Raw genomic sequence first — 24,870 nt, forward strand, 5'->3', positions numbered from 1 at the left:
TATGTATGCACCACATTTTCTTTATCCAGCCCACCGCTGATGGGTATCTGGGTTGGTTCCATGTGTTTGCTATTGTGAATCGTGAGTGCTGTGATGAACATACAGGTGCAGGTGTCTTTTTGGTAGAACCAACCTGCACATGTACCCCCTGATTCTAAAATAAAAGTTGAAAAAAGAAAGAAAAGAAAAGAAAAATGGCACTCCGGGCAGCCACATTAGAGTGCTGGGCTATCCGTGACTGGCTTGTGGGGGCTCGGTGGATGCAGGGAGGCCAGTCAGGAGCTGCTGCCCCCGCCCCAGGTGACAGCTGATGCAGTGAGGGGGAGGGTTGGAGGGCCAGGACTGGGTGGGTGTGGGGTAATGGCAGGGGCAGGAAGTAGATGGATTCAGAGCTGTGTTGGAGTCAGCTTGTGGGGGCCTCTGGGATGGGCCAGAGAAGATGGGTGAGCTCGAGAGGAACAGGAAGGGAATCTAGCCAAGGGAACAGACTGAGCAAAGGCCTGAAGGCAGGAGAGCCTGGGTGCATGCAGTCCCCAGCGCAGGAGCCCCATTTACCTGGTGCTCAAGGCACTCAAAGGAGTGGGGAGACAGGCAAGGCGGCACTGTCCACTGGGTGAAAGGGCTTCCAGCTGGCTAAGGAACTTGGACTCATTCATAGGTACCAGGGAGTCACTGGAGATAACCTTCTACCACCTACCCACTGTGTGACCTTAGTCAAGTCACTCAACCTCTCTGGACCTCACCTATGAAAGGGGAAAGTGGTTTCTACCTCCTAAGGCTGCTGAGAGGGATAAAGGGGAAAATTATCTTGCAGGGGCCAAGTGCAGTTGCTGGCACTGAGAATTGTGTGCCTTTTAGCAGCCCACAGCCTCAAAGGTTAGCAATCCAGATGGGGCAGGGGCCCCCCAGGTGAGGAAGAAGCCCCACGCTGAGGGAGGCAGCCTCGCCATCCCTGATGGGGAGACCCCCGCCCCCGCCACCCCGGTGCTCACTGCAGTTGGGCCACTTGTGGCCCCCTCTGACAGCAGCTGCCCTACCACAGAGAAAAGGCCTGTTTGCCGTTCACATTAAGTGACATCATTAAAGGGCCATTGGGGGCAAGATGTTATCTCAAAAGAGATGGAAAACTGGAGAGGAGGTGGCGACAAAGTTGGCCACATTAAAAAGCCACCATGAATGTTAACATTCAGGGAAAAATCTCATCCCCCATTCTCCTTCCCTTGCAAGTAGCCAGGAGCCGGGGTCAGGCTGAGGCATTCGTGGGGAAGGAGAGTTCCGGCTCTTTGGGCTGCCAGATTTAGCAAATAAAAATATAAGACACCCTGTTAAATTTGAATTTCAGATAAACCACCAGTAACATCTTATGAATGTAAGCATGTTCCATGCAATATTTGGGACGTACTTGTACTAAAAAGTATCCATTGTTTTTCTGAAACTCAAATTCAATGGAATGTCCTGTTTTTTATCTGGCAACCCCAGGCCTGGGGCAAATCACTTCATCTCCCTGGACCTCAGTTTCCCCAACTATAAAATAGGGGTGAAAGTAACTCCTGCCGTTACAAGGATTGAATTTAACGTAGGTCACATACTTGCTGCAGTACCTGGCCCTAATAAGTGCTGGCAACCTTTGCCTCATTATCCCAAACGTGCTGGGTTCTGTCTGCTTGACTGGTCTGGTCCCTGCCATCTGCTCTTGGCTAGAGGTCATCAGTTGCAACACCAGCTAATTGCCATGTCCTGGCTGTGGGTGGGGCTCCTTGCTGGGGGCTGGGGAGAGGGAGGCCCTAAGCCAGCCCTCTGACGCATGGGCTTCCTCCACGACCAGAGAGGTAGGACATGTGAGGAAGGCACTTAGGGGGTAGCAGAAGAGAAGAAGGCAGAGGCAAGGGGCACCTAAACAAACAGCACAGACATTTGTGCCAAGCCCTCTGTGTCTGGGTGCTCAGGGAGGGCTGCCTGGAGGAGGCAGCATGTAGACAAAGGAAAAGTAGGGGGCTAGTCATTCTGTGGGGTCAGCATGGAGATGCTTGCAGGGAACCAGAGCACATGGCTGCAGCAGGGGAGTGGCCAGAGTGAAGTGGGGGGATAGGGGATTATGGAGAAACCCCAACTGTGGCACTCAGGCAGTGGCTCTTTCTCTTGTGGGCAGAGGGCATTCATCAAAGCTTCTGCATCTCAGGAAGAGTGTCCAGATGCGTCTGAAGGATGGAGTGGTTATGAAGGCAGGAGAATGCTTTAGGGGCCACTGCTGTCATTGGGCATGGTGGAGGTCTGAACTGGGGCTGCGGCAGGGGAGAGAGGGCACAGCAGGGAATGGCCAAAACAGGCGGGGAACAGGCCGGGTGCGGTGGCTCACGCTTGTAATCCCAGCACTTTGGGAGGCCAAGGCGGGCGGATCACGAGGTCAGGAGATCGAGACCACGGTGAAACCCCGTCTCTACTAAAAATACAAAAAATTAGCCGGGCGTGATGGCGGGCGCCTGTAGTCCCAGCTACTCGGAGAGGCTGAGGCAGGAGAATGGCGTGAACCCGGGAGGCGGAGCTTGCAGTGAGCCGAGATCGCGCCACTGCACTCCAGCCTGGGCGGCAGAGCGAGACTCCGTCTCAAAAAAAAAAAAAAAAGGTGGGGAACAGGCAGCCCAGCCATATTTGCCCAGGAGTGCTCAGGCTCCTTCCACGTCCTGGACACAGAGGCAGCCATCTGGGCATCATCCCCAAGGGATATGATGTCACCCCCAGGAGGACAGCTTGTCTGCAAACCCAGGAGCTGACTGCCCAGGGCCTGGAAGCGAGGGATGGGGCAGGAGGACCTGTGCACATCTCGTCTGCTCTCACAGGTCCGCACCCCACACTGGACTTTTCTTTAAAATATCTCGATTTCCTTTAAAGCTCAACTGCATCAGTGGCCCCTCGCTTCTGCCCCAGTTACAGTACACATTAATTTTATGGCAGAAACTAATTCTACCCGAACTCCGTTAGTGTTCAATTATTCCTCGCTGACTGCCTTTGAATAAATATCCATGAAGAGGCTTTCAATAAAACATCAACAAGGGAGGCAGCCTCCTTGCAAGGTGGCAGAGGTTCTCACCCTGCAGCGGGCTGGGCCAGTGCTGCGTCCAGGGGAGAGCTGGGAGCCAGGTTCTCAGCAGGGCCTAGGAGATCCCGCCAGATGCTCCCAGGGTGGGGCAGGCTCAGGAGCCCCATCAGGAAGCCAGGAATGTGGGAGCTAGAAGAGCCAGCCCCCCACATGAAAGAAGGGGCGTGTCTGGCCACACAACTGCGTAGGGACAAAGATAGGATGCATGCCAGGCCTCCTGGGTCCTGCGCCAGGCCTGGCACCTAGAGTGCAAATTCAGGCACCCACAAAGGGCCAGGTTGGCTGAGCAAAAGGGGCCCAACTGAGCAAGAGGCGGGGGCGGGACTGGCAGCTCACCCTGGGCCCAGGCTGGGGGCTAGCAGGGAGAGATGAGGGGAAGGATTTCTGCTTGGAAGAGCAGCCCCCGCCCACCCCAGTGTCCTGTAGCTTGGTGGAAAAGCAGGCCTGGGGTTGCTAATTCTGGGGCCTTTCTAGGAAACACCTGAATCTCTGCTTTTATGTAGAAGTCTCCCAATTTTTACATGCTGGATTATAATTTACAATTTGTAAGACTGTGTGCACCAAACTAGACCCTTCTGCAAACCAGACAGCTCTCAGGTGGCCACTTTGTGCCTTTACCTTGTCCCTGGGCTCTGTAGAAGACAGCATTTTGTAACCAGGAAATCAGGGAGTGGGGCAGGCAGGGAAATAAGAAGAGTGAAAGGCCAGTCTCCAGGGGAGCCCCGACGCTGCCTCCAGTGCTGCACCCATGCTGCCCCAGGGGAGCTCTGGCATTGGCCCCAGTGCTGCCCCAGGAGAGCCTGATAATTCCCCCAGTGCTGCCTCAACACTGCCCCAGGAGAGCCCCAACGCTGCCCCCAGTGCTGCCCCAGGAGGCCCCTGATGCTGGCTCCAGTGCTGCCCCAGGAGAACCCTGACGTTGGCCCCAAGGCTGCCCTAGGAGACCCCAGACACTGGCCCCAATGCTGCCCCAGGAGACCCCTGACACTGGCCTCAGTGCTGGCCCTGACCCTGGCCTTGGCATCTGGACCATATATGTCTCGCCACAGGGAAAAGGATGGGGTTTGACTGTAGCCAGGATGGCTACTAGATGCCCTCTCCTACTCTCACTCCACAAGCCCCTGCAAACCCAGAGAAATTTGTTGTATGCTGGCCCCAGGAAGCTGGGAGATGGAGCCTCCTCCTTCAGCTGGGGCATGGCCTTCTGCTGCACTCCTGAGCGGGCCCCAGAGCAGGTGATGGGGAATCGGGAAGAGCAGGTCTGCTCCCAGCTGCCCCAGGCAAACAGCCATCCCCATGGCTAAATGGATGTTCAAGTCCAGCCCATCAAGGCCATGGTTGCCCCTTGGGGGCAGCCCTCTTGTTTCATTCTCATATGACAGCAAAAGAGACTAGAAATAGGCTTGAACATCAGAGCTGAGGGACCCCTATCCAGGACCCTCAGCTTGGTTCTCTAACCTTTCTAGCCAGGAAGCCCTTGTTCTGACTAAAGATCTGTTATAAGCCAGGAGTGGCGGTTCTCACCTATAATCCCAACACTTTGGGAGGCCAGGGCGGGAGGATCACTTGAGGCCAGGAGTTGAAGAGCAGCCTGGGCAACATAGCAAGACTCCATTATTACCAAAAAATTTTAAAATTATCTGGGCATGGTGGCATGTACTTGTAGTCCCAGCTACTCAGGAGTCTGAGGCAGGAGAATCACTTGAGCCTGGGAGTTGGAGGGTGCAGTGAGCTATGATTGCACCACTGTACTCCAGCCTGGGTGACAGAACGAGACCCTGTCAATCAATCAGTCAATCAATCAATGTGCTATGACAGCACAAAATGCAGAACAGACACGAGTGGCCTTGATCTGCTTGACACAGAGGAAGGGCCTGTCTGTGAGACCTCCATGGTTGTCCTCATGGTAGAATATCCAAGCTTACTGTTGGAATGGCTTTGTCTGAAGATGACAATGTCTTCCCTTGAACTAGCTCTTCTCTAGTGGCTGCCTGTACTCAAAGTGTGAATATGCCGTGCAATACTGGACAAAGCAAGTGAAAGACAGGAGAAGCATTACAGCATCAGCCTATGAAATGAGCTTCCACTTAGCCAGGCTGCAAAAGCCAGACCAGCCTGTTGTCCATTTTTGTGTGTAGAGCCAGGCCTCAAATGTATCTTCATTTTACTTACTCTTCTCAAACCTGAAAACAAAAACAAAAACAAAAACAGCACTGTTTGCAAACCCCTGACCCCAGCTGCAGCTCCCAGGCCACCAGCAGGTTTGCAGGGGCAAGGGACCTGGCCAGGCCCAAAGGTTCTCAGCCCCAGTGGAGAGGGCTGCAGCTCTCTTCTAAGCCACAGCCACAGGACAAGGGCCACAGACACCAGCTGGGGCCCATACTACCTCAAAGGCAGAGGGAAGCTATCCATACTTCTAGAAACATGGGCAGCAGTGGCTGCCCTGGCTAGCTGTGCAGGCTCGTAAGCTGGGATTCCCCCACTGTGATCCCAATGCCCACAGGGTAAGAGTGGCCCCCTCTGCACTCCATTCCACAGCATAGAAACAGATACTTCATGGCTATGGAAGTCCCAGCCAATATGGGGATTCCCAACTCTTCTCCCCACTCTCCAGAGCTTGGGTCAGAGGATGGCCTGGAGGAACCTTCACCTTTACTTTTATCACAAGACGTGAAATGGCTTGAGAGCTGCCATATTGCTTTTTGGCAGGGATTTGGAATTCTGCTTTTGCTTGATAAATTGAAATGAGGAATTTCCCAGACAAGCTGCTGGGCTGGCACCTTCAGTGTGCTTATGGTGGGGTGGGGGCTAGGGGGAAGCAGAGATGCCCGTTGTGTTCTTTGAGGGTCTCTTTCAAATGGTTCCAGCGTGTCTCTTATCCTGCTCACTATCTGAATGATAAAAATTAATATCTTAATTGATATCTTAATCTTGAGCCAAAGAAGCTTCGATTCCTTTAAGAAGAGTGATTAGCAAAATGATGATACTTGCTTAATATAAGGAATGAATCAGCTACTGTTCCATCAGAGGGCTTCCCTCACCTCTCAAGCAGCTTGATTTTACAGCTTAATCATGACAAACTTCCACATGCTCCAGCGCTATTCCTGGTACTCCTTAGGACAGGAGGGAATAGATAAAGAAACCATTAGCATCTAATCAATGCATCAGCCTGCATGCCAGCCAGCCCACTCAGCACACAGCCCCAGGAACACAGATGTCTCCACACCGTGTAAAAAAAGAGGCTACAGGGATGGGGATGAGATCCTACCTCAGCTGAGCAGAACTCACCCTCTGGGCCTTGCCTTGTAGGGTCAATTTGGGCCTGAGACCTGTCATTCTGGACAGCAATGGACAGCAGAGGCCAAGTGCTAGACAATGGAACAGACAATGTGACCTGAGCAACATCCTTCACCTCTGTGTGTCTTGTGTCACATTTGGAAAAGGAGGCAATGCCTCGGGAGCAGGTGGACACAGAGCTGCAAGACTCCTGAGCTCTGAGCCATTGCTGATGTACAGACCCCGCTTATTCAGGGCCAGCCTGGAAGCCAGTCTTCTCTGGTCTGCCCCGATTCATTTGGGAAACTTAGATTGTTTATATGTCTGATGAATCACGTAGTAAAAGGTTGCGAATCCTAGGTCCTTCTTTTGCCGAAGATCCAGGGATGTCTCAAAATAAGTGGTTGAGGAATCCTGCGCTGGCAACTGGGGTATCCAGGTTCTCTCACTGGGACTGACTAGGTCATTGACAAGACCCATGGAGAGCGAGGAAAAGCAGGGTGATGCAGTGGCCCACCTGGGAGCCGCATAGGACAAGGGGAGCACCTGCCACAAGCCAAGGGAGGCGGTGAGTGATCATGCTACCTTACCCAGGAAACCATGCTATTTCCACAGATCTGTGCAACCCATGGGTCAGGAGTTCTCCCTCATGAGCCCACGCCACCAGGGCCTTGGGTCCCAAGCACGCCACTCAGCTAGAGACTGCCTAAGACTACTGAGTTCCGGGGAGAGGGGCAGCTGTCATCACTGAGGCTGCCTGCTGCCTGAGATGGCTGAGCTCCCCGGGGGAAGGGCGGCAGCCATCACTGCAGTTCCAGTCTGCTGTTTTTCCCCTGCCAGTATTGGGGAGACTAGGTGGTTTGGACCCAGGAGGAATTCCCCACAGTGCAGCACAGCGGCTGTGGCAGATCATGGTCAGACTGCCCCTTTAGGCCTGACCCTGACCCATCCCTCCTTATCAGGTGGAGCCTCCCTGCAGGAATTTCAGCAACTACAGCCAGGGGTGTAGGGACAGAGCTCTGATCTCCCTGTGACTGAGCCCCTAGTGGAAGGGGTGGCCACGGCCTTCACAGATCAGCAGACTTAGTCTTTACCCCTGCTGGCTCTGAGGAATCTGGGCAGTCTGGACAAGTGGGATCCCCACCAGCATAGCACACCCCCTCTGCCAAGGGGTAGCCAAAGTGTTTCATGAAGCAGTACCAGATCCCATGCCTGCTGACCAAGACTCCCCACAACAGGGGTCACCATACACTTCATACAGGAGTGCTCATGCTGGCATCAGGTTGGTGCCCCTCTGGGATGGAGATCCCAGAGGAAGGAGCAGGCAGCCACCTTTGCTATTCTGCAGCCTCCACTGATGACACCTCCAGGTGTGGGAGAAACCCAGGTGAATAGGGTCTGGAGTGGACCCCCAGCAAACCACAGAAGCCCTACAGAAGCAGGGCCTGACTGTTAAAACACAAACAAACAAACAGAAAGCAACAACAACAGCATCAACAAAAAAAAGTCCCTGCAAGAAAACCCCATCCGAAGGCCAGCAGCCTCAAAGATTGAAGCTACATAAACTCACAAAGATGAGAATCAATGAAAAAACACTGAAAACTCAGAATGCCAGAGTGCCTCTTCTCCTCCAAATGATTGCAACACCTCTCCAGCAAGTGCACAGAATGGGGCAGAGGCTGAGATGGATGAATTGATGGAAGTAGGCTTCAGAAGATGGGTAATAACAAACTTTGCTGCACTAAGAAACATGAGAAAACATTACAAGAGCTGTTAACCAGAAAAACCAGTTTAGAGAGGAAGAGAAATGACCTGATGGAGCTAAGAAACACAACACAAGAACTTGACAATACAATCACAAATATCAACAGCCAAATTGGCCAAGCTGGGGAAAGAATTTCAGAGCTTGAAGACTATCTCACTGAAATAAGACAGGCAGACCAGATTAGAGAAAAAAGAATGAAAAGGAATGAACAAAACCTCCAAGACCTATGGGATTATATAGAAAGACCAAACCTACAACTGATTGAAGTGCCTGAAAGAGGTGGGGAGAACAGAACCAAGTTGGAAAACACACTTCACGATATCATCCGGGAGAACTTCCCCAACCTAGCAAGACAGGCCAACATTCAAATTCAGGAAACACAGAGAACCCCAGAAAGATACTCCATGAGAAGATCAACCCCAAGACACATAATCATCAGATTCTCCAAGGTTGAAATGAAGGAAAAAAATGTTAAGAGCCGCCAGAGAGATAGGCCAGATCAACTACAAAGGGAAGCCCATTATACTAATGGTGGACCTCTCAGCAGAAACCCTACAAGCCAGAAGAAATTGGGGGCCAATATTCAACATTCCTAAAAGAATTTCCAACACAGAATATCATATCCAGCCAAACTAAGCTTTATAAGCGAAGAAGAAATAAAATCCTTTTCAGACAAGCAAATGCTGAGGGAATTTGTCACCACCAGGCCTGCCTTGCAAGAGCTCCTGAAAGACGCACTAAATATGGAAAGGAAAAACTGTTGCCAGCCACTGCAAAAACACACTGAAGTACAAAGACCAATGACACTATGAAGCAACTATGTCAATGAGTCTGCAAAATAACCAACTAGCATCATGATGACAGGATCAAATGCACACATAACAATATTAACCCTAAATGTAAAAGCTCTAAATGCCCCAATTAAAAGACACAGAATGGCAAGCTGATAAAGAGTCAGGACCCACTGGTGTGTTGTATTCAAGAGACCCATCTCACATGCGAAGACACACATAAGCTCAAAATAAAGGGATGGAGGAAAATTTACCAAGCGAAAGGAAAGCAGAAAAAAGCAGGGGTTGCAATTCTAGTTTCTGACAAAACAGACTTTAAGCCAGCAAAGATCAAAAAAGACACAGAAGGGCATTACATAACGGTAAAAAGGATAAATTCAACAAGAAGAGCTAACTATCCTGAATATACATGCACCCAATACAGGAGTACCCAGCTTCATAAAACAAGTTCTTAGAGACCTACAATGAGACTTAGACTCCCACACAATAATAGTGGGAGACTTTAACACCCCATTGTCAATATTAGATCATTGAGACAGAAAATTAACAAGGATATTTAGGACTTGAACTCAACTCTGGATTAAGTGGACCTGATACATAGCTACAGAAGTCTCCACCCAAAAACAACAGAATATACATTCTTCTTGGTGACACATGGCACTTATTCTAAAGTTGATTACAAAATTGGAAGTAAAACACTCCTCAGTAAATGCAAAAGAACTGAGATCATAACATTCTCTCAGACCACAGTGCAATCAAATTAGAACTTAAAATTAAGAAACTCACTCAAAACCACACAACTATATGGAAATTGAACAACTAGTTCCTGAATGACTTCTGAGTAGATAATGAAATTAAGGCAGAAATCAAGAAGTTATTTGAAATCAATGAGAACAGGGACAATGTACCAAAATTTCTGGGACACAACTGAAGCAGTGTTAAGAGGGAAAATTATAGCACTAAATGCCCACATCAAAAAACTAAAAAGATCTCAAATTGACACCCTAGCATCACAGCTAAAAGAACTAGAGAACCAAGAGAAAACAAACTCCAAAGCTAGTAAAAGAAAAGAAATAGTTAAGCAAGATCAGAGTGGAACTAAAGGAAATAGAGACATGAAAAATCCTTCAAAAAATTAATGAATCCAGGAGCTAGTTTTTTGAAAAAATTAATAAAATAGACTGCTAGCTAGACTAATAAAGATGAAGAGAAAGAAGAATCAAATAGAAAATAAAAAATGATAAAGGGGATATCACTACTGACCCCACAGAAATACAAACAACCATCAGAGAATACTATAAACGCCTCTATGCAAATAAACTAAAAACTCTAGAAGAAATGAAAAAATTCCTGGATACATATAACCTCCCAAGACTGAACCAGGAAGAAGTTGAATCCCTGAATAGACCAGTAATAAATTTTGAAATTGAGGCAGTAATAAATAGCCTACCAACCAACAAAAGCCTGAGACCAGATGGATTTACAGCTGAATTCTACCAGAGGTACAAAGAGGAGCTGTTACCATTTCTTCCTAAACTATTCCAAACAATTGAAAAGGAAGGACTTCTCCCTAACTCATTTTATGAGGCCAGCATCATCCTGATACCAAAATCTGGCAGAGATACAAAAAAAAAAAAAAAAAGAAAACTTTAAGCCAATATCCCTGATGAACATTGATGCAAAAATACTCAATAAAATACTGGCACACCAAATCTAGAGGCACATAAAAAAGCTTATTCACCACAATCAAGTCAGCTTCATCCCTGGGATGCACAAAACATAATTCTAAACAGAACGAAAGACAAAAACCACATGATTATCTTGATAGACATAGAAAAGGCCTTCAATAAAATTCAACATCCCTTCATGTTAAAAACTCTCAATTAACTAGGTATTGATGGAACATACCTCAAAATAATGAAAGCCATTTACGACAAGCCTACAGCCAATATCTACAGAATGGGCAAAAGCTGAAAGTATTCCCCTTGAAAACCAGCACAGGAAAAGGATGCCCTCTCTCACCACTCCTATTCACCATAGTATTGGAAGTTCTGGCCAGGACAATCAGGCAAGAGAAAGAAATAAAGCGTATTCAAGTAGGAAGAGAGGAAGTTGAACTGTCTCTTTTTGCAGATGACATGATCCTCTATCTAGAAAATCCCATTGTCTCAGCCAAAAAGCGACTTAAGCTGATAAGCAACTTCAGCAGTCTCAGGATACAAAATCATTGTGCAAAAATCACAAGTATTCCTGTGATAGACAAGCAACAATAGACAAAAAGAGAGCCAAATCACAAATGAACTCCCATTCACAATTGCTTCAAAGGGAATCAAATACCTAGGAATACAGCTGACAAGGGAAGTGAAGGATCTCTTCAAAGAGAACTACAAACCACTGCTCAAGGAAATCAGAGAGGACACAAACAAATGGAAAAACATCCCATGCTCATGGATAGGAAGAATCAATGTTGTGAAAATGGCCATACTACCCAAAGCAATTTAAAGATTCAATGCCATTCCCATTAAACTACCATTGACATGCTTCACAGAATTATAAAAAAAAAACTATTTTAAAATGCATATGGAGCCCAAAAAGAGTCCATATAGCCAAGACAATCCTAAGCAAAAAGAACAAAGCTGGAGGCATCATGCTACCTGACTTCAAACTATACTACAGGGCTACAGTAACCAAACAGCATGGTACAAAAACTGATACAAAAACAGCCACATAGACCAATGGAATAGAATAGAGAACTCAGAAATAAATAAGACGCACATCGGCAACCATCTGATCTTTGACAAACCTGACAAAAACAAGCAATGGGGAAAGGATTTCCTATTTAATAAATGGTGCTGGGAAGACTGGCTAGCCGTATGCAGAAAATTGAAACTGGACCTCTTCCTTACACCTTATACAATAATTAACTTAAGATGGATTAAAGACTTAAATGTAAGCTGGGCATGGTGGCTTACACCTGTAATCCAGCACTTTAGGAGACTGAGGTGGGTGGATCACCTGATGTCAGGAGTTCAAGACCAGCCTGCCCAACATGGTGAAACCCCGTCTCTACTAAAAATACAAAAAATTAGCCAAGCATGGTGGTGGATGCCTGTAATCCCAGCTACTCAGGGCACTGAGGCAGGAGAATTGCTTGAACCCGGGAGGTGGAGGTTGCAGTGAGCTGAGATGGTGCCATTGCACTCCAGCCTGGGCAACAAGAGCAAAACTCCATCTCAAAAAAAATAAAAATAAAAAAAAAACTTAAATGTAAAACCCAAAACTATAAAAACCCTAGAAGAAAATCTAGGCAATACCATTTGGGACATAGGCACAGGCAAAGATTTCATGACAAAAGCGTCAACAGCAAATTGCAACAAAAGCAAAAATTGACAAATGGGATCTAATTAAACTAAAGAGCTTCTGTGCAGCAAAAGAAACTATCATCAGAGTGAACAGACAACCTATAGAATGGGAGAAAATTTTTGCAATCTATCCATCTGACAAAGGTCTGATATCCAGAAATTACAAGGAACTTAAACAAATTTACAAGAAAAAAAAACCTCATTAAAGAGTGGGCAAAGGACATGAACAGACACTTCTCAAAAGAAAACATTTATGCAGCCAACAAACATATATATATATATAAAGCTCAACATCACTGATCATTGGAGAATGCAAATCAAAACCTCAGTGAGATACCATCTCACGCCAGTCAGAATGGTGATTATTAAAAAGTCAAGAAACAACAGATGCTGGAAAGGCTGTGGGGAAATAGGAGTGTTTTTACATTGTTGGTGGGAATGTAAATTAGTTCAACCATTTTGGAAAACAGTGTGGTGATTCCTCAAAGACCTAGAACAAGAAATATCATTTGACCCAGCAATCCCATTACTAGGTATTTACTCAGAGGAATATAAATCATTCTATCATAAAGATACACGCACACATATGTTCACTGCAGCACTATTCACAATAGCAAAGACATGGAATCAACCCAAAAGCCCATCAATCATAGACTGGATAAAGAAAATGTGGTATGTATACACCATGGAATACTATGCACCCATAAAAAGGAATGAGATCATGTCCATTACAAGGACATGGATGGAGCTGGAAGCCATTTTCCTCAGGAAACTAATGCAAGAACAGAAAACAAAACACCACATGTTCTCATTAATAAGTAGCAGCTGAACAATGAGAACACATGGACACAGGGAGAGGAACGACACACACTGGGGCCTGTCAGTGGGGAGGTTAGGAGGGAGAGCATCATGATAAATAGCTAATGCATGTAGGGCTTAATACCTAGGTGATGAGTTGATAGGTGCAGCAAACCACCATGGCACATGTTTACCTATGTAACAAACCTGCACATCGTGCACAAGTGTCCCAATACTTGAAATAAAATAAAAATCTTTTAAAAAGAAACATAAAAATAACACCACAATGAGATACCATCTCACGCCAGTTAGAATGGCAATCATTAAAAAGTCAGGAAACAACAGATGCTGGAGAGGATGTGGAGAAATAGGAACGCTTTTACACTGTTGGTGGGAGTGTAAATTAGCTCAACCATTGTGGAAGACAATGTGGCTATTCCTCAAGGATCTAGAACCAAAAATACCATTTGACCAAGCAATCTCATTACAGGGTATATACCCAAAGGATTATAAATCATTCTACTATAAAGACACATGCACACATATGTTTATTGCAGCACTGTTCACAATAGCAAAGACTTGGAACCAACCCAAATCCCTATCAATGATAGACTGGATAAAGAAAATGTGGCACATATACACCATGGAATACTATGCAGGCATAAAAAAAATGAGTTCATGTCCTTTGCAGGGATATAGATGAAGCTGGAAATCACCATTCTCAGCAAACTAACACAAGAACAGAAAACAAAACACTGCATGTTCTCATTCATAAGTGGGAGTTGAACAATGAGAACACATGGACACAGGGAGGGGAACATCACACACTGGGGCCTGTTGGGGGTTGAGAGGCTAGGGGAGGGATAGCATTAGGAGAAATACCTAATGTAGGTGACGGGTTGATGGGTGCAGCAAACCACCATGGTACGTGTATACCTATGTAACAAAGCTGCACATTCTGCACATGTATCCCAGAACCTGAAGTATAATAATATTTTAAATAAATAAGTAGGTGCTTGAGGAGACAGTTTGCCCTGCTGGCTTTAGCTTGGAAAATTTTCCTCTTGAGAGAAGGAAATCCACAACCTGAGAATATTATTCTCCAGCCCTTTTAGAGAAGAAGTTATGTCACCCTTTTCTGTAATATCTATTTGCATGGCACTTGACTCTGTTTGAGGCACTGTTGTTTACATGTTTGTATTGTTAGCTTTTGACACATAATGAAGGACCCCAAAACTCAATGGCTTTGGCAGAACACCACAGCTGTTTTTAGCTCAGGATTCTGTGGCTCAGCAATTTGGGCTGGGCTCAGTTGGGCGATTCTTCTGTTGGTCTGTTGGGCTCATTCATATATCTGCGATCGGCTGCTAATTCAATCGAGGCCAGGTTGGTCTAGAGGGATGTCCACTAGGGCATCTCTTGGCTCTTATCCTGCAGCAGGCTGGCCCAGGCTTGTTCATGTGACAGTGGGTTCTAGGAGGCACAAGAGAGAGGGCAAACCTCAGTGCACAAGCACTTTTCAGGCCTTTGCTCACTTCACACCTGATAATGTTCCATCAGCAAAAGCAAGTCATGTGGCCAAGCCCAGAGTCAGTGTGGGAGGGCACTATGATAGCGATGCTGGGATGGGGAAGGGGGACTTGTAGCCATTTTTGCAATCAACCACTATGATATTGCTTAATCTGGACCCTTGCCCAATGAGAAATGCCTTGCACATATTAATTTTATGGAGCCATGCACATCCCATTTTATGAGGTGAAGAATGTTGCCCTGGGTCATATAGCAAGCTGGAAATAGGACTAGGCTTGGAAGCCCATCTCTCCAGTGCCACCCCACTGCACCATCCCACTTCTCTAGGTTCCATCCCACCCCAACATCAGTGCCAGGCCAGGAAGAGAATGAAGTGTCATCCAGGAGCCAAACCCTGGCTACCCGTACAGACATCCACCAGCAGAGACACAGCAGACCCTGGGTGAACCCTCCCCAGGCATCAGCCTCCAGGAGCCAACGCTGCAGCCCCACTGCCACTGTAGCCCCCACCCTGGCCCAGCACAGAGTGGCAGGCTGGTTATTTCAATCAGCAGTGTTTTGAAAATCCTGCAATTTAAAACCTTTTAAACATGAGTAGGTGAGGCTGCGATAGTGCCAATGACTAGTTGGGAGTACTTAGAGGCAATTTTAAATGTCTCCTGAAATCTCCATGCCAACGGTCCCATGGGGCACCAGGCAAGGTTCACGCTGTCAGGCTCACCCTCCTGTTAGCCATTTCCCCTGCCACTGCGTACCCTGAGGGCCTGGAGTTCCATGCACAAGTGCATCCACCTTTAAACACCTCATGCAGATTATTTCTGTCTTACTTGCACCTGCCTTCGTGTCAGGATTTGCAGAAGCCTAAAGATCAGAGCCGGGGGCCAGGCATGATGGCTCATACCTGTAATCCCAGCACTTTGGGAGGTCGAAGTGGGCAGATCACTTGAGGTCAGAAGTTTGAGACCAGCCTGGGCAACATGATGAAATTCCATCTCTACTAAAAATACAAAAATTAGCCAAGCATGGTGGCCAGCACCTGTAATCCCAGCTGCTCGAGAGGCTGAGGCAGGAGAATCACTTGAACCTGGGAGGCGGAGGTTGCAGTGAGCTGAGGTCACGCCACTGCAGTCCAACCTGGGTGACAGAGTGAGACTCTGTCTCAAAAAAATAAAAAAAATTAAAAATTAAAAAGGCCAGGTGTGGTGGCTCAGGCCTGTAATCCCAGCACTTTGGGAGGCCGAGGCAGGTGGATCACCTGAGGTCAGGAGTTCGAGACAAGCCTGGCCAATATAGTGAAACCCCATGTCTACTAAAAATACAAAAAATTAGCTGGGCATGGTGTGGGGCGCCTGTAATCCCAGCTACTTGGGAGGCTGAGGCAGGAGAATCGCTTGAACCCAAGAGGTGGAGGTTGCAGTGAGCTGAGATTGCACCATTGCACTCCAGCCTGGGCAACAAGAGTGAAACTCCATCTCAATTAATTAATTAAATAAATCAGAGCCAGGATATCTGTGAGACCCATGGGCCCAGTCTGGCTGTGGGTGAAGTACCCAGGAGGCAGTACCCTGCTCTCCTGGCTGGATCCCCACTTTCCACATACCCAAGCCTCGGTGAACTCCACCCAGGCACCTGGGCATCCATCAGCTCGTCCATCACATCCTCCCGTCGTCCTTCCCAGTGATGCCCGACAGCAAGGAATGAGAGCAGATTGGAGTCTTCGCAGTGACAACCGCAGGACGATTCTTCCCACAAAAGGGGCCCAGAGGCAGAGCACCGGCCTGAGCTGTGCTGCAGGAGGGCCAGGAAGGACGACTGCCTGAAGCATAAAGATCTGGAGAGGAAGGTCTGCACACCTGGAGTTTTGCTGTCCTAACGCTTCTCAGCCGGGGCCCTGAACTGTGTGCAGAAGCGATGGTCTATGGACAATTCACCTACCCCTTGGACAGCACCACCCACTTTGCATTCAGATGTTTGAACACACTTTGCATTCAGATGTTTGAACACAGCCTGTGTTTCCCACAGTGGTCAGGTGGAATCCCAGACTTTCAGGCCAGATGATTTGTACAACCTCCTCCTTCTGCAAAAAGAGGATGATGGGGGCCAGGACATGTACTCCATGACACAGACAGCTATGGCCAGAGCAGGGAGAATTAAGGAGCAGGAGATGCCTTGGATAGGAAGGACTAAGGGTGCTGCTACCTGAAGAGAGGAGAGCTGTGCATTCAGGCCCAGCCTTGTCAGGGAAGCCTCAAGTCTCTGTTTATTAAGGCTGGAGGGAACCAGCCATCCTGGCTGCAGTGGTGGAGTGAAAGCACTACTGAAAATTGACACAGGGTAGGGTTTCCTCACAGGCATGGGGCTGCAGCCCAGCTGGTAGGGTCAAGAGAAGGGAGGAGAGAGACCTCCGGATGGTGCAGGTGAGCAGGGCGGGGCTGGAAATGGCTTCCACTCATGCCGCTGACTCTAAGCAAGTAGCACTGATGTCCCCAGGGGGTTTTGGCAGCACCAAGGAGCGTGCAGGGTGCTTCCACACTTGCTCCTCTCATAACCCTGGAGGGAGCATCCCACTTCCCAGGCGAGAAGCCCGGGGTTTATGGGTGGGCTTTCCCCAGTTGCATGGGAGGCCTTAAAACAGATGAAGACCCTAAGGACCGACGGGGAGCCAGGCGGGGGACCCAGGCAAAGCAGGGTGAGGCACAGGTGTTACGGCATCCATGGCAGGCCAGGGGCCAGGTTATGACCACATTGGAGAGACAGGTGGGAGTGACCCAGATGTTGCTGGGGTTATTCCTCAAAGACCCCAGCCCACTCATCTCCACCAACCTGCGATTTCTCAGCTCCACACTGCAACCCAAAGGGTGGACAGACAAGGTTGCTGTGGAAAAAAGACTTACACACAGCAGCATCAGGATGCCCGAGACAGGGTGACTGGGAGTGTGAAGCTGTGCAGTTTAGGCAGGGGCATGGAGGGGATGCCGGGATGCACAAGGGACAGAATTGTGTGCGATCGTGTAGACTTCATGGAGGAGGAGGACAAGCAGGGCGGGAAATGATGAGGACATTTTGCAGCATGTATTTGGAGAGAAGGAATCATATTGTCTTTTTTTTTTTTCTTTTTTTGAAATAGAGTCTCATTCTGTCTCCCAGGCTGGAGTGCAGTGGTGCGATCACAGCTCTCTGCAGCCTCCAATTCTTGGTCTCAAGTGATCCAGCCTTCTGAGCAGCTGGGAATACAGGTGCATGCCACCACACACAGCTAATTTTTTATTTTTTGTTGTGATGGGGTCTCACTATGTTGCCCAGGCTGGTCTCAAGCTCCTGGGCTCAAGTGATCCTCCAGCCTCAGCCTCCCAAAGTGTTGGGATTACAGGTGTAATCCACCACACCCAGCTCATATCATCTTTTTATTAAAATAAGGTAATGACTTGGACATTAGAGCTGTCACACCCCACTTCAGGCCAGGCACTTGTGTCTGATCTCACTAGGATCCTAAAGTATGTGGTCTGTAAATTACAAACTGCAGCAACAAAATGCTTTATCATTAAACCAAGGCAGCCACCATGCACCAGCCTCCAGCTGGGTGCTAAGCGTGAGTGGCCCCAGCCTGGGGAAGCCTCACTGCTCCTGGTCTGCCGTGAGCTCCTAGGTTCTTGTGACTCAGGTGTTAACCTTGCCGGTTTTCTCATCCCCTGCAGGCACTGGCCGTAGCTACACCACAGACCCGCTCTTGTCCCTGCTTCTGTTAGCTCTGCATAAGTTCCTGCGCCTGCTGGTGGGACATTGACAGACAAGGCCAACCTGAGCATCTCAGAGGCCGCACGTGACCTGCCCGGGGCCCTTGGTGAGGACCATGTCGCTGGATGGACACAGAGAGACTGAGAGACGCATGAAAAAGTCCACACAGAAAATAAATAAATCATATTTTTGGGGAAGTTACACAAATGTAGAACACCTAAAATAATGCATCTAGTTTCCAAATAATTTGGAGTTTGGCCCATGCAGTCTGCATGGGAATCAATGATTTCTCTACTTCGATGTAGTCTTCTTTTCCACATTTTCCCTCCAAGTCTTCATTTTGCACGAACTGTTGAGCAGTTATCTTTAGGATAATACGTACAAATGTTGGGGTCAAAGCCTTTTGACAAAGCAAAATATTTTTAGTAGATTATTGTGTTTAGGTTTTTTTAATTTACTTTTTTTCTTTGGGGGCTTTTCTTTTTTATTAAATTATTTCTTTTGAGGCATTTTGATTAAAAAAGACACATCCTAATTAAAATTCAGTCAATAATATTTATTTTTAAATAAAGATTGGAAACAAGGTCAGACACTTGTTTATAAACTGTATTGTATATTGCTGAAGAACAGTTGAATAAAAAACAACTTTGAAATAAGCTTTCTACAGCCACGTATGAATGTCAAGCGTTGGTGCCCACTGCAGCCTGGCTGCCTGCCGTCCCCTCCTGTGCTTTGACGCCAGCTGCACTTTTGGCTGGGTGTCACCCGGCGTGGAGGACAGCCCAGGGCACCTGGCTGAGACCACGCTGAGCAGATGGGAGCACCTGCCCAGCCTCCCCTAGGGACAGGGCACCTCATGGAGGCCGCAGTGAGACGAGCCCCCAGCCTGGGTCCTGAAGGAAAGGAGATCGCTAGGAGGAGGCGTGAAATAAGTCAAGAACCACTCCTCCCCCACTTGGTTTCAATGAATCATGCAATTCATTCGCCCACGTGGAGATTGTATGTCAAGGTGTATTTACTGTGGTTAGCTTTGCTGCTAGTTTGAAGGGGGGATTTGGAGAGAAAGTAGGGCTTGCCACACTCCTTCCCGTGCATATGAAGATTGCTTTGAGCCTCTGAAACTCATAAGTTTGGAGCAGATTACACATGTCCTGTGGAAACGGGCATGCCCTGGGTGGGGGCTACTATGTATACTTCATTCTAAGACAGCATCTCATTAGATAGCTGGAGCCCGTGGATTTGTTTAAAACCCAGCCACATTTTAACACCTGCGGTTTCAATAAGTGTGGTTGTCATTGATGTTGTTCAGCAAATACTTCCCTTCTCCGCTGGCCAGGCCCGTTGCAGGATAGCGCTTCCCGTTCTCCTGTGGCGGGTAGGGCCACAGCTCTGGCGCATGAGCTGGGAACAGAAAGGATCCGCACTGCTTCTAGTCCAAGGCACAGGATTGCTAGTGCGATCCTCCAAAGCACTTGTCCTCTAACGTGACGACTCGCAGCGTTCACATCAGCACGTGTTGTTCCAGCCTAGGTCCCTGAGTGACTGCGATGAACACAGCCTTCCCTGTGGCCAGCGCTGGATCCTGCAGCCCCATGAGGAGTCCGCCGTGGCCGCTTCACCCACCCATCTTCGGGCGTTATTGCAGCATAACCCAGCCTTTCCTGATTGGTTCAGTGTGTAGTTGATCGACTGTATTTAGCTCAGGGGAGGAGTAATTGTGCATTTGGACAGTCCCACGTGTACAGAGACCTCCAGGATGGAGCTGATGTCTGGGGAGGCCTGTGTGGAGAGAACGTCCGGACGGCTGTTTCTGATGGGTACATTAACTTGTTTCACATTTCCTTTATATTGATCAGCACCAATCGAGCTGTAAGTTTAATCACTCTGTCTGGTGGATAGTGATTCTGTCCAGAAGGATCATGTCCTTTTATAGTTAACTCAATACTGCAGCAGCTAATGTCATGTTAAATACTGGCCCAGTGTGCTGGAGAGCAAACCGTACTTCCCGGATACCAATGGAACCGGGACAATGTGTCAGTAAGGGTGACGTTGTACCGATCGTTCCAGGGGATGGAGGGCTGGAGAGTCATTCCCCATCACCAAAACCAGATGCCTCTGTACAAACACAGGTGATCAGGTCCCAGCCTAGAAGCTCCCAACCTTTAGCATTATGTGCACAGGGGAGGGGCAAGTGTGATGGGCACGGTGGAGGGGGCAGGTGTGATGGGTACAGGGGAGGAGCAGGTGTGATGGGCACAGTGGAGGGGGCAAGTGTGATGGGCACAGGGGAGGGGGCAGGTGTGATGGGCACAGGGGAGGGGCTGATGTGATAGGCACAGGGGAGAAGCTGGTGTGATGGGCACAGGGGAGTGGGCAAGTGTGATGGGCACAGGGAAGAGGCTGGAGTGATGGGTAGAGGGGAGGGGCAAGTGTGATGGGCACAGGGGAGAGGCTGGAGTGATGGGTACAGGGGAGGGGGCAGGTGTAATGGGTTGAGGGGAGGGGCAGGTGTGATGGCTACAGCAAGGGGACAGGTGTGATGGGCACAGGGGAGGGACTGCTGTGATGGGCACAGGAGGGGGCAGGTGTGATACGCACAGGGGAGGAGCTGGTGTGATGGGCACAGGGGAGGGGAGGGGCTGGTGTGATAGGCACAGGGGAGGGACTGGAGTGATGGGTACAGGGGAGGGGGCAGGTGTAATGGGGACAGAGGAGAAGCTGGTGTGATGGGCACAGGGGAGGGGCAGGTGTGATGGCACGGGGAAGGGGTCAGGTGTGATGGCACGGGGAAGGGGACAGGTGTGATAGGCACGGGGGAGGGGCTGGTGTAATGGGCACGGGAGGAACTGCTGTGATAGGCACAGGGGAGTGGGCAGGTGAGATGGGTACAGGGGAAGGGCAGGTGTAATGGCTACAGTGGAGGGGACAGATTTGATGGGCACAGGGGAAGGGCTGGTGTGATGGACACAGAGTAGGGGCTGGTGTGATGGGTACAGGGGAGAAGGCAGGTGTAATGGCTGCAGGGTAGGGGCAGGTGTAATGGGCACAGGGGAGGGGCAGGTGTGATGGGCACAGGGGAGGGGCAGGTGTGATGGGCATAGGGGAAGGGCTGGTATGATGGGCATAGGGGAAGGGCTGGTATGATGGGCACAGGGGAGGGACTGCTGTGATAGGCACAGGGGAAAAGCTGGTGTGATGGGCACAGGGGAGGGGCAGATGTGATGGGCACAGGGGAAGGGCTAGTGTGATGGGTCCTGGTGAGAGGAACAGGTGTGCTTTGGAGAAACCAGCTTTTTCTGCACAAAGAGGATTCCCCTCAAACACAGAAAATTATTCCTCATATCTGCCTCCTGGGGACAGAGCACTTCCAGGTGGGAAGCCGAGCATGAGGCTGAGCAAGTTCCCTGAAGGAGAGGCTGAGCCCGGCCTCCAGCAGAAGTTAATGGAACTGAGACTGGGGCTGTCGCGGGGCTGGAAGCCAAGGCAAATCTCTGGACCCAGGCTCCCAAGGAGCGGCTGCCAGCAGTCCCGCTGGTCCACGGCCCCGGACACAAAGAAAGGAGAAGTTAAGTGCATCCCTAAGTGTCCGCAGTGCCAATCCACGGGGTCTGGGCTCGTGCTTTCTGGGGTCTCACGCACTCCAAGAATGAGGACAAAGAACGCTCAGCCTGCACTGCGTTTTATGGAATGCACACAAACCAGAAGAGAGAAGCGCCCTCCAGAAACAAAAACCGTGGCGTGGTGCTCGCTCCCAAAACTGCCTTTCCCTTTGGAGTTTGCTTTCAGCCTTGGCAGACATGGGCTGGGGTTGGAGAACAAGACAATTTATTTCGGTTTGGGAAGAATGCACTGTGGGCGGCCTCGGGAGCTCGGGTGCAGGCTGAGAGGACCCCCGCCTGCTTGAAGGGACTGTGGAGCTGTGGGTCTGTGTAGCAACTAACTCCAAAGTGAGGGACAGGAGTCCAGAGGGAGTGCAAACTCCACCCCAGCCGGGGGCTGAGTGACAGCAGGGAAGAGAAGGAGGGCAGCCAGGGTGGGGGCAGGGGGAGACCAAGCCAAGCCCAGACCCCCGTGGAGGAGCCCTGCTCTGCCTGGTGATGTGGATTGTCCATGATTCTAGCCCCTCATGTGGTGCTGACCCACCTGCGTCCTCCAGGCAGCCACCAACATTTAGGGGCATAGCCTGGAAGGAAGGACAGGAATTCCCAGAATTTGATGGGAGGTGGTATGAGCAGAGCTGCAGCATTCTGAGTTTCAGTTCTGTTTCAACCCCACATTCCTGGTTACAGCTCTGGCTCAGAAAACAACAGCTCTGTCGGATCCAAGCCTGCTGTTGGTTGGAATACAGCAAACAGCCATTTGTGAGCTGCTGAGCTTGTGGCTAAATGGACTTCTGCCCCTGCCAGCCAGGGGAACAGTTCTTGCTTTTTTTTTTTTTTTTTTTTTGAGATGGAGTCTAACTCTGTCCCCCAGGTTGGGGTACAGTGGCATGATCTTGGCTCACTGCAACCTCTGCCTCTGGGTTCAAGCAATTCTCTTGCCTCAGCCTCCCAAGTAACTGGGACTACAGGCACCCGCCAATATACCCGGCTAAATTTTTTTGTATTTTTAGTAGAGACAGTGTTTCACCATGTTGGCCAGGCTGGTCTCAAACACCTGACCTCGGGTAATCTACCCACCTCAGCCTCCCAGAGTTGGGATTACAGATGTGAGGCACTGCACCCAGCGAGTTCTTGCCTACTTTTGCACTGCTTCTTCCAGTGGGCCCATCCCCACTTTGGGTGACACTGGGCATTCATTTTGCCTGCATTTCAGAGGATGCAACTCCTGCTTTTCCTGGGGAACAGGTGGCCAGAGGCTTTGGTGCATTTGCCCCTACATGCATGCACACACCTGTATGTAGCAGCTGCTGCTTTAGAACACCATTGCTTTCCTTCTCACTAAGGCTGCGGCAGCAGGAATGGTGCAGCACTGAGGAAACTTCAGCCAACTGGGCACCCTGTCTCCCCAGAATGGAGCTGCTGCCCCTCTGGGCTCCCTGCCTTCATCAGCCAAGAAGAACCTGCACACCCTACCACAGCATAAATACACCTTTTACCTCATGCCAGGGGCCCTAGAAACACATGGAAAACCCACGACGATTATGAGGGACCTGCCCCACTTTGTGGCTGCAGACACAACATGAGGTAGAGTCTGGAAACACCACCAGGGGTGACCCCTTTTAAATGACAAAGACCCAAGGAGCACCAAAAATATATTTCAAGTCATAGAAAACATGACTTCACACCAAGCCTAACTTGCCACCAACTAGCAAAGACCCAACAAAGATCACATGTGTTCCCTGTACCTGATTGTTTAAAAGGGAGAAATGGTAAGTGGACTTTTAGTAGAAAGCATATATGTGGTCTCGTTTAGATTTTGAAGTTAGAAATGATTTTTTAAATGAGACTGAAAAAGCGGTAATTATAAAAGAAAATATAGACCGGGCATGGGGGCTCATGCCTGTAATCCTAGCACGTTGGGAGGCCGAGGTGGGTGGATCATGAGGTCAGGAGTTCAAGACCAGCCTGGCCAACATGGTAAAACCCCATCTCTACTGAAAATACAAAAATTAGCGCAGTGTGGTGGTGCGCACCTATAGTCCCAGCTACTCCAGAGGCTGAGGCAGGAATTGCTTGAACCCGGGAACCAGAGGTTGCAGTGAGCTGAGACTGTGCCACTGCACTCCAACCTGGGTGACAGAGCAAGACTCTGTCTCAAAAAAAAAAAAAAAAAAAAGAAAGAAGGAAAATATGGGCAATTTTGACTACATTATAACAAAGAGCATTTGTTTATCAAAAACCATCACAAAGAAAGTGAAAAGAGACTTACAAAATACACCCAAGGAAGGATTACTATCAAACATGTACAAAGAATTCCTAGAAATCAATAAGAAAAGCAAAAACAGGCTGGGCATGGTGGCTCACTGTAGGGACCAGCCCCACAGGGTCGGCGGGTCTCTCCCCGTGTGCGGAGACGAGAGAGTGTAGAAATAAAGACACAAGACAAAGAGATAAAAGAAAAGACAGCTGGGACCGGGGGACCACTACCACCAATGCACGGAGACTGGTAGTGGCCCCGAATGTCTGGCTGCCCTGTTATTTATTGGATACAAAGCAAAAGGGGCAGGGTAAAGAGTGTGAGTCATCTCCAATGATAGGTAAGGTCACGTGGGTCACATGTCCACTGGACAGGGGGCCCTTCCCTGCCTGGCAGCTGAGGCAGAGAGAGAGAGAGGAGACAAAGAGAAAGACAGCTTATGCCATTATTTCTGCATATTAGAGACTTTTAGTACTTTCACTAATTTTCTACTGCTATCTAGAAGGCAGAGCCAGGTGTACAGGATGGATCATGAAGGTGGACTAGGAGCGTGACCACTGAAGCACAGCATCACAGGGAGATGGTTAGGCCTCTGGATAACTGCGGGCAAGCCTGACTGATGTCAGGCCCTTCACAAGAGGTGGAGGAGCAGAGTCC

General features: G+C 49.1%; 1 protein-coding gene across 4 annotated transcripts in view; it reads left to right on the forward strand.

Annotated features, from left to right (window-relative positions):
* VSTM2B (V-set and transmembrane domain containing 2B) overlaps positions 1-19,010 on the forward strand; it is a 38,893-nt gene extending 19,883 nt beyond the window's left edge. For all 4 annotated transcript variants that reach the window (XM_063615038.1, XM_055236794.2, XM_055236796.2 and 1 more), the window contains one exon: positions 18,315-19,010. In XM_063615038.1, coding sequence (XP_063471108.1) covers positions 18,315-18,403 — 89 coding nt within the window. In that variant the 3' untranslated portion in view covers positions 18,404-19,010. The remainder of the gene's footprint in view (positions 1-18,314) is intronic.
* The last annotated feature ends 5,860 nt before the right edge of the window (positions 19,011-24,870 follow it).

This window comes from Symphalangus syndactylus, chromosome 13, assembly GCF_028878055.3.
Source record: "Symphalangus syndactylus isolate Jambi chromosome 13, NHGRI_mSymSyn1-v2.1_pri, whole genome shotgun sequence".
Taxonomy (NCBI): Eukaryota; Metazoa; Chordata; class Mammalia; order Primates; family Hylobatidae; genus Symphalangus; species Symphalangus syndactylus.